Here is a 12,449-nt window from a genome sequence, read left to right as displayed (position 1 = left end):
GCAGTAAGGGAGGGAGGGGAGTTGGGGGAGGCGCTGCACAGTCTGGGTGGGGCAGGGCCAGGGGCTCAGAGTTGGGGGGGGATGGCTCCTACCACTATGTGTACCCCTAGGGGAGGCACGGGGGGCATGTGCCTCGCAGATCTCTGCACAAGGTGAGGTCAGACTGGCACTGTGCACACAGGGCCGGAGGCTGTGCCAGGCTCTTCCTGGTGGTGGGAGGCTGGGCCGGGGCAGGGTGGGCAGCAGTGGTGCTGGGAGGGGGGGGGGCTAGAGCCACCCCAAAATTCGCCGTAGCTCTGCCATGCCCCCTCTAGTGCTGCCACCACCTGCCCCGCGCTAGTGCAGCTGCCAAGAGGAGTCCGGCACAGCCTCCAGCTCCTGTCTCTACCAGCAGCCTGCCCTCGCCCTGTGCACAGATCTGGGAGGCACATGCCCCCCATGCCTCCCCTGGGGTGCCTGCAGTGGCAGACGCTGCCCCCCCCCCATATAAGCCACCTGCTCTGCCCTGCACCCTGCCTCTCCCCAGCTGGGCAACACCTGCCCCAGCCTCACACCCTCCATTACTGCAGGGCCTTAATCTGCCCCCTCTCTATGCTCCTTCCCTCCCCCATGCCCCTTCCCCAGCACATATTTACTGGCCAGACACTACTCTCCAACCTGCTGAGCTGCATTCCTGGCCATGTACATGCTGCGGCTGCACACATGCATGATTTATCAGTGACATTAATCAGCTATATCAGCCAAAAAACGCCAATTGCCAATGTCAATTTCTCTTTTAATTGGTGCTGATACAATATGGACCGATATACTTAATACTATATTTTACTCATATACAACACACACCTCTTCCTCACCCCCATCCTGCTCCCAAGTCAGCTCTCCAAAATTGGAATCCATGCTGTCACTTTTGGCTGATATGGCCACAGAAAACAGTTTATAGCTGTGACCAAACACAAGTGCATGGCTGCAGACAACTTCAAAAACGGCCAATCCAGTGAAAAACTGACCCCCCTCACTGCATGAGGTATCAGGTAAAGATGTTTCAAAATGTAGCAACTTTTGTGATTTGTGTCTGGGAAGCTCCCAGCCTGTTGCTGTTTTCAAAATGGGAGGGAGAAAAAGGAGCAGAGGGTGTTCAGCCTGGGGGTTTTCTAGTCCCCCCCTGCAGAATGGGGTAGGTGTACTGGAGCCCCCTTAAGATATCTTCAGCACCAGCTGGGGAGCCCCAAGAACAAGCTCACTCTGCTGTCTATTCCCCCCTCCCATTTTGAAGAGCTCTGGCCATTGCTGTGGAAACCTGGCTGCAGGCTCCCAGCAGGCAGCTAGATTCCCCTCTCCCCTGGAATAAACAGCGAACTTGTTTGGTCTGGAGTAGCGTTGTAACTCAGAACGCTTTGCAAAAATTATCCTCAGTTACAGCTGGGAGCTGCACTTCTGTCTGCACCCACTGATTTTTCTTTGTTGCAACTGAAGCCAAGATAGTTGCCACTTCTCCCTAAGGCTGCAAACAGCAGGTGCCGAGTCCAGTGTTAATTCTCACACAACCAGTGGTGAGGCAGTAGCTTTTGGCTGAAGAGCCACTGATGTGGGTAAGGATAAGCTAACTGCTGCATGCAGCTGGTAGTACCGTGATGAGATGCATTTTGTGGAAACAACACTTTTATTTATAGGAACTATTTACAGCAGGGGTAAGCAACATTTTTTGGCTGGAGCATCGAAAAAAAACACATCTACACTGGAAGGTGCTGGACTGCCAGCATTCCAGAAAAAAAAAAAAGAGGGCAGGATGCACTGCATATTAGTACAGTTAATAAACATAAAATGTTCCCTTTTTATGGTAAATACCAGATTTTCTAAAAATTGTAAATCTGGTGATAATAAATAAGACTTCTGATACTACCTTTGATCTTGTATATTTGTTTTGTGCAGGTCCCCCCATAATAGCCCCCCAGCCCTGCTTGTGCCCCTTGCCTCCCACTCAAAGCCCCTTCCCCCCAGCCCTGCTGGAGGGGGCCCCCAGATACCAGGGTTATGGGCCCAGCGACCCAGGTCCACAGCTCCTTCTTGCCCCCAAAAGGAAGGCAGTGGCTGCTGCAGACGGAGCAGGAGCCAGCTGCTCCACCCACTGCTGCTGCCTGTTGGGTGCTTGGGCAGGTGGTGGGGCCAGCTGCTGACAGTAGCATGCACTCCCAGGGTGCACCAGCACCCCCCAGGTCTGTGTGAGGCTGGCAGTGGTGTGCCAAGCAAAATGGCCTCGTGTGCCATGCTCTGCACATGTGCCGGGGGTTGCTGACCCCGATTTACAGTAAAGAAGTTACAGTCTTGTTACTGCCCTTGGCAAGATCTGGGGTCAAGCCTTGTTGTGGTCTTGTATGCCAGGAACTTCCTGCGGCTTCACCCAAACTGTTTCCTGAGATGCCACACCACTCAGACTCTAACCCAACACAACTGCCCATGACTCGTAAAAAATCTTTATTTCTACATTCTGCTTTCCAAACCCAAGGGGTGGAAGGGAGGCTGTGGTATGTGAGAAAATAAAACGTCAGTTTAGCATACAACGAAAAGCACCGTCACCTTTTCTACGTGTGCTATGGAAGATCCATAGTAGAAGTCCTCTTCTGACTTGGCCAGTACGACTGACAGCCTTATCCAGCACTTTAAAGGGAAACCTAAAATGATCTTTTTGGAACACATCTGAAGTTATTCCTTGTTGAACCTTCCCCTCATGCTGATGTGCAACTGTGAAGAACCTTGCTTGGTAGATCAGATGCCTGCTAAACAAAAAACAGATACCATAACTGTCAGCCACAATTACCATCCAACTAAAAAATGTTAATTCCTTTCCACTTCCCCTGGAAAAACAAAACAAAATCTCCACCCCCACAACCAAAAATGGATTCAATGTGCCCCCCAGATTTGCATGGGGCTTCTCTTGGCGGGGGCTGGGCTCAGCGCAGGTGTCAGCGGCACTGGGAGGATGCTGCATCCACCCCAAATTTCACTGCCACTCCACTCCCAGTGCTGCCACTGCCAACTGCCCAGTGCAGCTCTGGCTCTTCTTGGCACGTGGGTGGAGGCAGGGCATTAAGCCAGGGCTGAGCCAGGCAGCTGGCAGTGGCAAAATCTGGAGTCGATGCAGCATCCTCTCAGTGCCACCAGCACCCACTCCAAGCCCAGCCCCCACCAAAGAGAGCCCCGTGCAGCCCCAGCTGCAGCCCACCCTACCCCCCTTCCCAGATACGGGGGGGGGGGGCGGGTACACATCCCCCTGCCCACCCAGGGTGCAAGCAGCAGCAGGAGCTGTCTCCCCCCACCCATGAACTGCGACTACAGCCCCCCCACCCTACCTGGGCATTGCCTAACCCTGCCCCCTCATTCACCACGGGGGCACTGAGCTGTCCCCCCCACACCCTTTCCTACCCACTACATCAGACTTACCAGCTGGAGGCAGCTGTATCAGAAATTAGATCAACATCAGCTAATATGCTTCCTTAAATATTGGCCACCAGTATTGGCCCCCAAAATCTCTATCAGTGCACCCCTAGATTCAGTGCTTTAACTCAGCAAGTCTCAACCTTTTAGAGGCATGCTTTGTGAAACTCAAAGTACACTTTGTAAAATGCCAGCTCATAGCCTTTACTCATTTTTTGACTACAGAAAAATAATAGAGCAATTCTGTCACAAAGAACTCAAAAAGACCTCATGAGGTCAGAATGTTTTTAACACTGTGGCTTTCTGTTTGAAATCTCTGGGTTTATCTTGTGAACTCATGTCCGTAGCTAACTGTGTTAACATTGTGTGGCACCCCATAGCAGCCTTGAAAGGATCAAGACACCCTGATTGAGAATCAATGTTTTAACTAAACTAATGATCCTGTTCAAGTCACTATATTTTTTCAAGAAGGGCCAAAAATACCCATAATTACACTCATTGTATGGTTCTCATGCTCTCACATGAATATTTATTTGAGGTATTTAACTGAATTGACTGCAGTCCACCTTAACATACTACCTCAGACTGGTTCTTATAATGTTTTGCGAAACAAAATGGATTTTGTGACAACAAACAACATTTTCAAAAGCACCCAAGTGACTTCACAACCAATGGCCCCCTGTGGAAACTGGATTCCCTAGAGCATGAAGTTTTTGAAACTTTTAGGGTCTATCAAAAATGCCCCTTGTCGCCACTGTGGACACCTTTTCCTAAGAGCAGCGAGTCCACCAACTACAATACCTTTTAAGATCAGTATAGAAATATTAATATAGGGAGGGCTGAATAATTTAAATATTCATAATCCAGCAGGATCTTTTCCCATGTTATGGATTTGCAATATTGAACCCTTAGTCAAATATTAATTGATATAACCTTCTGTTATACAATACACAAATTCACTTTACAGATTTTTCTGTATTTATTTTCATATGACAAAAAACCAGGGGAAAGGTGATAGCTATAAAGCACTCTGCATGAAAACTGTCAGAGAAATGTTAGAAACAAGAATAGAAGCTAAAGCCAGGACACTTTATTAAAAAAATATGAAATATTTTCAGTGTATGCTACAGGAGCATTACAAGATGTGGATACTATGACACTGTAGTTGGCAGCTGATCATAATGTATGCAACTTTTGAAGTTTGAGCTCATCCTTCTTCTACAGAATGGCCCGTATCTCCCTCCTACAGATCCCTATGTGAAGAAAACAAATAATGTCTCTTCAACCATACCTCTCCCAGAGGTGTAACAGCAGAAGTGACTGTGGAAGGTCACATTTCAAACAATGCTCCCAGAGAATTTTTGAGATGTGAAAGCCATACATTTCTACCAGGCCTGTAGGTAAGCCATGCTCCTCTTTCTGTATGAAAACTAATTTCACTCTGTCAGATGGGACAGCAAGTAAAATCTGAGAGACACTCATTCTCTTCTATAGGCAAGAAAATCTGAACACATAAAAGAGGGGCAAGGGCAAGAAAATAAAAGCGGGGCATGCCCAGAGAATCTGCACCTTTAAAACTACATAGAAATACAATTCAAGTTAAATGTCTGAGGATGAAGCACTTTAAAATTGCCCTCCCATTACCATCCTGACTTGCACAATTTGATACATCTGATGGTGCTACAGAGTAATTGGTACCACATGAATTCCTGTACTCATTCACAGGGTCAAAAACAAGCAGTTTCTGAGGTCAATTCTTAGGAATCAGAAGGAAAAAAAGTTTTGTTTGTAACCACCTATAGATTTTACTGTTTTAAAACTACAGTGAATCAAATCTACGATTAATCAAAATGCAAAAAAGGCTTCTAGAATTAGATTAAAAAGGAAACAGTTTAGTGAACAGATTTTTGTTATTTCAGCCCTTAAAATGGCTAAACATCTGAAGGGCATGGTTTTTCAGGGTGTGGAGCGATTATACAAGCCATATGACAAATCTAAACCTACTCTGTACTGATAATGCCACTTTCCACTATAAATTATCCATTTCCAAGGCCAATTTTTTTTTTTTTTTTTTTAAGATACTTCTGCCTCCACCTCTTCACGCAACCTGGTGACCTATTCTCACTAAAACATAGTATTCATTTGACTAATATGCTCTACTACCAGATTTAAAATAAGAAGAGTATAAACATTTTAAATTTTTCTTTTTAGTTCTAGTAGCCAAGAAGGGTAGCTATAATCTAGGACAAAGATTTTATAATACAAAAGCACAGAGCTTATTTATCCATGAGCGGTCTACTGGATAATTATAAGCCATTACATTTGTATTCTTACTGTGAGCTCTTCTCCCTTATCTACCTGCACATAAAGGGACAGACAACAAAAGAAAATGGTATCCACTGCTATCCACTAGCTTAGAAAGCTACTTGAAAGCTTCCCATAGTACTTCAAGTCAGGGTTGATATCATGAGTGACCACACTGTTCATAAGCAAGTAGAAACAGTGGTATATTGTCATCCTAATGCATAAGGATTTACACTTGCAACTTCCATTAGCGTTAATGGGAGTCGCACAAGTAAATCTTTGTATCGATTTGAGACTAAGGTTTATAGTCTTACTTCTAATAAAAACCTTCCATTATTTTGCAGGGATACTGACTTCACTGTACATATACTAAAAAGATAAGTACATTAACACTTATACCTGACAGCACATCCATGGTCACATCCCCAAGCTGCCTTGACAAATAAAACCTTCTCTACAAGAACCCCTGTATCTCAAAACCAGCTAACATTTTTAAGCTTTTCCACAGCACCACCAAGGTGAATGAAAATTAACATGCATGCCTAGCGATTTTTACTAAACAGTGTAAATGTCAGATACAGCATAAAATAAAGTCTCTGTTATTCCTTCAAATTGAATTTAGTCAGTTTCCCTAAATGGCTAGAACATCAAGACTTGGTGAACGTACAACCTACTGCAAAGCGGAATATGTTGCTTTTTTATCCAGAAAAAAAGCAATTAATAAATCTAATGGATAGTCACCCAGACAGAAACTTAAGCTCTTCAAGAGAGTTCAAAGTTTTTATGAACTACCACATTTAGACATTAACTCAGCTATTTAAAACCTACACAGAATTCAATATTTAAGTCAACAGAAAACATGAACCCAAGTACCTCAAACATTGTGTTAAATTATTATAAATGACTCACTACACAAAAATGCTTGGTTTGATCTTACAAACAGTAAGTAACAATTCTTAATAAAAAACATTCATATCAATTTAATCTTTGTGGTAAGGTAGATCTGAATTTCTCCTTTCCTCATCTCTTAACACTGAACTGCAAAAGGAAGCCAATCTAAATTAGGATGGCTTCCCCCTCCACTACCCAGATTTGCTTTTAGTCACCACTAGACAGTTGGTCTAGTGGCCCAAGTCCTAAATCATAGTTAAACATCAAGTTTTAGCAGGTCTGCAAACAGAATGATGATATTCGATAACTTGCATTTAGAGCATCTCAGAACATAGATATGACCTTATTTTGTTCAGACTTGAAGGCTACTCAACATAGGATACTGAGTTTGCCTGAAACTACTCCCAACACAGACTTCAAATGGGTATTCAAGAACTTGCTACCATTTATTACCTATCCAAGAAATTATAAGATCTTGACTCCATGGTATACAATTGGGGATATGCCACTGCAAAGCATATGCAGCTATAAAACAAAAGGTCAGAGCTTCTTTTGGGTTAGCAACTGATTCTCTCTCCCAATGTAGAATTTTTCCTTTCGCAATTGTCTAGGATATGCCTAACTTTTAGGTTCATACAGAAGAGCTCAAGGAGACAAATGAAAAACACCACCACTCCCAAAGGGCCCTATGAATAGTCAGCTCCTCACCCACAAAAAGAGATTATTTTTAAACAAATCTTCTGCATTTTTGGGTCTTTAAGGGCATGGACAGACATCCATTTGAAGTACTCCAAATCCTGTCCCAATCTGGAGTGCTTCAGCTTGTTACGCAGACATTTAGCCTCCACCAAAGTGCTTTCAATATGGCTGCAAAAGCATGTAGCAGCAGTGCCTTCCAGCCAGGGAACCAGGGGGTGGGGGGGGCAGGGCTGCTATCTCAGCTTGTCTCTCAGCCCCTGAACATCCCAGAGGAAACCCAAGCACTGGCTGTCCTCCCCAGTTCCCCCCATACCCTTCAGTCTGTGAGAGAAGTATGGGAGCCAGAGGATCAAGCAACCCTCTATCATGCTCTGTTGGAGGATGCAGACATTTCAGAAAATGCTTCAAAGATAACCCTAAGCTTTTTTGAGGGTCATTTTCAAGTAGATCCTTGGGCATGAACATGCTGTTTTTAAGAGCATTCAAAGTTACTTGAAATGCTTCAAACAGAACATCTTCCCAAGGCTGAAGGGTGCATTTGAGTCACATCTTCAAGCAGAAGATGCATCACATTAGTTGGACCCAACTCGTCCAAAGTCTGTATATATTGGGCACTTTAGTGGAGCTTTTTGCACTTTTATTGAATCAGCTATTAGATAAAACACCACAAAGCACAGTAAAGGGTCCAATATATACAAATGCTGCAGAGCCAGGCTGAATTAACACGCAGCTTCTTCCAGTAAAGCGCATTTTTTTTCACGTCTGTCAGCAGCCATTGGGAGTACTTCTAGAATGTATAAGTTACCACCCATTTCTTTCAGTCAAGCTGATTCAAGAATTAACGTGAACTGCATCTATAAAGGAATTGAGGTAAGGTGTATACATAGGAATTGCAGGTTTGGCGTCAACTGAACTGAGGGTTGACATGTGCAAGGGGATGCCTGTTTACTACTATCTTGACTAAATAAACATTTGTGGTCAGGGCAATGCATCACCTTCTGGATTTTTACCCTTTTCTTTGTAGTTATACTGTTTCTCAAACTGGAAACGGACAATCACCCATGCTCAACAAAGTAATCAAGCACCTGAAAGTGCTTCCTGATCCTCAAGGGTACCCAAGTCTAAATTTTAAGTGTCACTGGGTACATCTAAACATGTTATTAATGAACCTGAATAAATTCAGCACAGTTCACGCTGGAATCAGCTGCTTCCCGAGCGCAGCATCTTCACATTCACCTGGGACTGTGGCAATTTGAGCTGGGAAGCTGCTCCAGTGCGAACTGAACTGGAGCAGCCATGGGCTGGCAGGGAGCCTGAGGGATCTGGGCTCCAGGTGGTGACAGCGGGCAGTGGATGGGCTGGCTGAGGCACAAGGGTGCTGTAGTGCTACCAGCAGGCAGCCGCACGTGCATTTGAGCACACATAATTACTCCACCGTAGAATAGTACCTGTCCTGGACAGTACCCCCAGTACAGAGTAGTTAATTTACTGCACCCTAATACAGGTACACAGGTAGACTGGGACACTTCACTACAGAGCTAATTAATCAACTCCACACTAAAGCGTACATGTAGATGTACCTACTGACATCTTCAACAATGCCACTCTGCTATCATCTAGCACCACAGGTACCTATACTACTACGGGTGGGCCTGAAGAAGTATTGATGCTGAGCCACAGCAAACAATCTGCTATCAAGTCAAAGCCCCAGAGCCCATGAAGCAGGGTTCTCAAACCAAGCACCCCTCTCAACAGCACGACTCAATCTCTGAGCATGACTAAACCAGACGCTGCCCTCAAAGGACAGCTGGGGGGACAATGGGTGTATTTCTGTGCACACATCTTGGGGCTATGGCACACACCTGGCATGTGGATTGAAGATCCTGCTCTCATTCAGGCAGAGCACAGCAAAGATCAGAACCAGGGTTTTCCCTACACTAAGTAGATACTGTAATCACTGGGCAGTTGGCTATTCCAAAGTGATACCCATTCTGGTTTTTCCCAGATTGGAAAACTGGGCTTAGATACCAAACTCTGCAAGGGGTTCAGAACTGAGGAACCCAAACAAAGGGAGGTGCTTGCCAGGCCAGATCAGTGCCTAAAGCCCCATCCCCTTTCCTCTCCATTTTTTTTCTATCCATCTTAAAATTACTGTCCACTCAGCTGGTACAAGATTCCCTTCCTCTGCAGCTTAACTCTAGGTATTGTATGGGGAGCCTGAATGTTCACCTTTGGGCTAAGGATTTCACTAAGTGGCAGGATGTCAATAACTTAAGTTATTGTGCCTCAGCCAGCCCATCCAACTTAAGTTGTTGCAACACTTCAGGGTTTTCAGGTGGCCTTAAATGCCTGAAAAAAAAAAACGGATTAATTGTAAAGCTTCCCAGACATGAAGATTTGGCCCTTTTGGAGGTTTCTTATAACATTTTGAAATTTCACCTGTTGACACCCAACTTCAAACTTCCCTCTCCTCCTTCAATAATCTGTGTGTAAATTCTCCAAAAGTTATTTGTACTGCAGTACGAGCTCCTGAAGTTCAACAGTTATTACTGTTTCTTGACTGGATTATTTTCTTCTATTACAGATGAAGAGCATGGGTGACATGAAATATTTTTAAAGCTACAGGTTCTGTTAATATTCAGATATTTAACTTTATTTCAATGGTGGTAGAATTTGTGCTAAATGCTTTTGCCAAATTCTTCCCATATCCCCTTTCTGGCACTAACAGCCCCCCTTCTTGATTCCTTAAACAGAACCATCTCAACACAAAACTTTCATCCTCATCCATAAGACTCCGTGCCAACAAAATGTGTGTTTTCAGTTCCACTTTGCCCTTATTGTTCCTTTTGCATCTCTTTTTGGAAATTATGGCTCCATGTCTCTTCCTTGCTGACCATACACCTGCAACAGTTCCCTTACATCCCCTATCAGATGCCTGCTCTCCATCAGATTGCTTGTAAAATCCAGAACTCTACTTCCCTCACCTTTTGTAAAACCCAAACCTCCTCCCAAACTGTTTTTATGTCTGACCAATTTAAAGATATATGTGCTTAAAGACAAGAAATAATATTTCCAATAGTACTTGCCAATATTTCATGGGAAATGGAAACTATAATATACTTGTCCTATATTAAATATGGAACTGTGTCCTTGTATTTGTTTCATGTTCATGTTGGTATTACCCTACTCTCCAATCATTTCTCGTGGAAAAACAGGGGCCATTGAGTTTGGCTTGCAAAAAGAAAACAAGACTTGGCTTTCAAGATGGTCTTCAGCTAAGTCTAATCTCTCTCTTCCAGACCTTTTAGAAGGGAAGCTACACAACAGAAACTTTAACAAAGAAAGGTTTAAAGGATATTTCAGATAAGCAGAATAAGCTGCTTGGGACTGTTTTTAGACCAATTTAAAATCGTCCAAAAAAAAGTTCCAGCATTAAGGAAAATAAAGTCCTTTCCTGATGGTTAATGCCTCCCACCAGTGCCAATTCAGCAAGACAAGAGTAGATTCTTCTTCAAAAAAACTCCACTTGACATCAGTAACTTCACCAACTATCATGGACCTTCCCAGTGTGTTCTTGCTTCAGAGACCATACCACCATACCCATTAAATACTACTGACAGAATTTCTGGCCAACATTAATGGAAAGGTTATTGAAAAGGTCACAATGGTTCAATCTGGTCACACTTGCAAGCACAGAACATACTGTCTTAATGTCCTCAGCTTATCTCCCTACAATGAAAGAGCTATCCACTGGGCACCCAGTACATTAATGCCCCATAACAGGTGCACTAACTTACTGCACTATAACAAACACTACTGTGCAGTAGCGCTAGCACATATCTTTTACAGGACACTAATGCACAATAAATTAATTCTACTGTGCGTTAGGGCATTAGAACAGCTTCCACCATAATGCACTAAAGTAGAATTCGTCTACTGTGCTTCTAGCATCTCTAGTAGATGTGTCTACTGATGCTGAATTGTATTTCAGGACCATCCCAATTGGGACACACTGCTGTCATAATGCAGACACACTCTTTCACGTTCTGGCAGTAATAGAGCTGTTTCAGTGGCACTGTTGCTTTGACCTATGTGTAAATGTTTACCCACCCTTAATTCCTTTACCAGGTTGTTCCAATATTCCTTTAGATCCCCACTCATGGCATGGCTGACTACAAGAGTAGAATATCAAGTAAATGGGCTGTAGAGCCATTAATGAAGCTGGAAAAAAAAAAAAAACTAGCTGCCAAGAGAAAAAGAAGAACAGATTCACGACTATTCCATCTACTTTCTGCCCAAGGTATTTGCGATCACTCCCAGAAAGCAGTAGTGGTTCATTCTACTTCTTCCCCACTGCCTGCTGCTGGCCAAGGTTTTGTTCTTCCCATGATTCAGACTAAGCATGGCATTCATGCCAATCATAAGCGAGTTAAACTTTACATCCTTGCAACAGTCTATTTGTTCACCTACCCAGGCAGAATTTGTACTTTTATTACTACATATGACATTTTTCAAGGAGTGGAGCTTGAACCTAACCTGCCATATTTTCAGGGTGCATTTTAACACTGGACTACTTCAAGTTCCACTTGAGAAGGTCCTGAAAAGCTATCCTGAAGTTCCAGCTACTGCTCATGGAAGCAGGTGCTGCTAATCAAATAAACTGGAAGAACAGGGAACCTGTACTGGCTTCTTCCTTCTTTCAGGAGTTCCGCATGCACTTAACTGATTATAACCAGCTCATTTAATTCTTCAAAGTTTGAATTATTGTTTATATTAGGAAACACCTAACCCATTCTCTAATGTGTTGCCTCACAGCAAATGAGGAGTATTTTCAGAGACCCTACAATTATGTAAACAGGGACTGAAACTAACGCAGGTTCATTATAAAACCTGATGAATTCGTATAATCCTGGAATCATCTAGCAGAAACCCAGCTGAGTGATGCCTGATGCTACAACAGGTGTTGGGGGAGAGGGGGGGGTTGTGTTTGTTTAAGAGAAGGGCAAACCTCCAAAATTTCTGGTCTTCAAAATATTTGCCATTTCCTTGGTAGGGCTTATTTATTCCCTGATGTGGATTTACTAGATCTAAGCCCAATTTCTATACACCACAGATAAATATGC

General features: G+C 43.7%; 1 protein-coding gene across 3 annotated transcripts in view; it reads right to left on the bottom strand.

Moving 5' to 3' along the window:
• LRPPRC (leucine rich pentatricopeptide repeat containing) overlaps nucleotides 1-12,449 on the bottom strand; it is a 201,053-nt gene that overhangs the window by 179,498 nt on the left and 9,106 nt on the right. For 2 of the 3 annotated variants that reach the window (XM_019516356.1, XM_019516358.1), the window contains exon 2: nucleotides 2,575-2,774. In XM_019516356.1, the coding sequence (XP_019371901.1) occupies nucleotides 2,575-2,774 (200 nt within the window). The remainder of the gene's footprint in view (nucleotides 1-2,574; nucleotides 2,775-12,449) is intronic. The other variant, XM_019516357.1, reaches the window with a different exon arrangement.

This window comes from Gavialis gangeticus, unplaced genomic scaffold (assembly GCF_001723915.1).
Source record: "Gavialis gangeticus isolate Ggan-Ray unplaced genomic scaffold, GavGan_comp1, whole genome shotgun sequence".
NCBI lineage: Eukaryota > Metazoa > Chordata > Crocodylia > Gavialidae > Gavialis > Gavialis gangeticus.
This window is presented reverse-complemented; position numbering and strand designations above follow the sequence as displayed.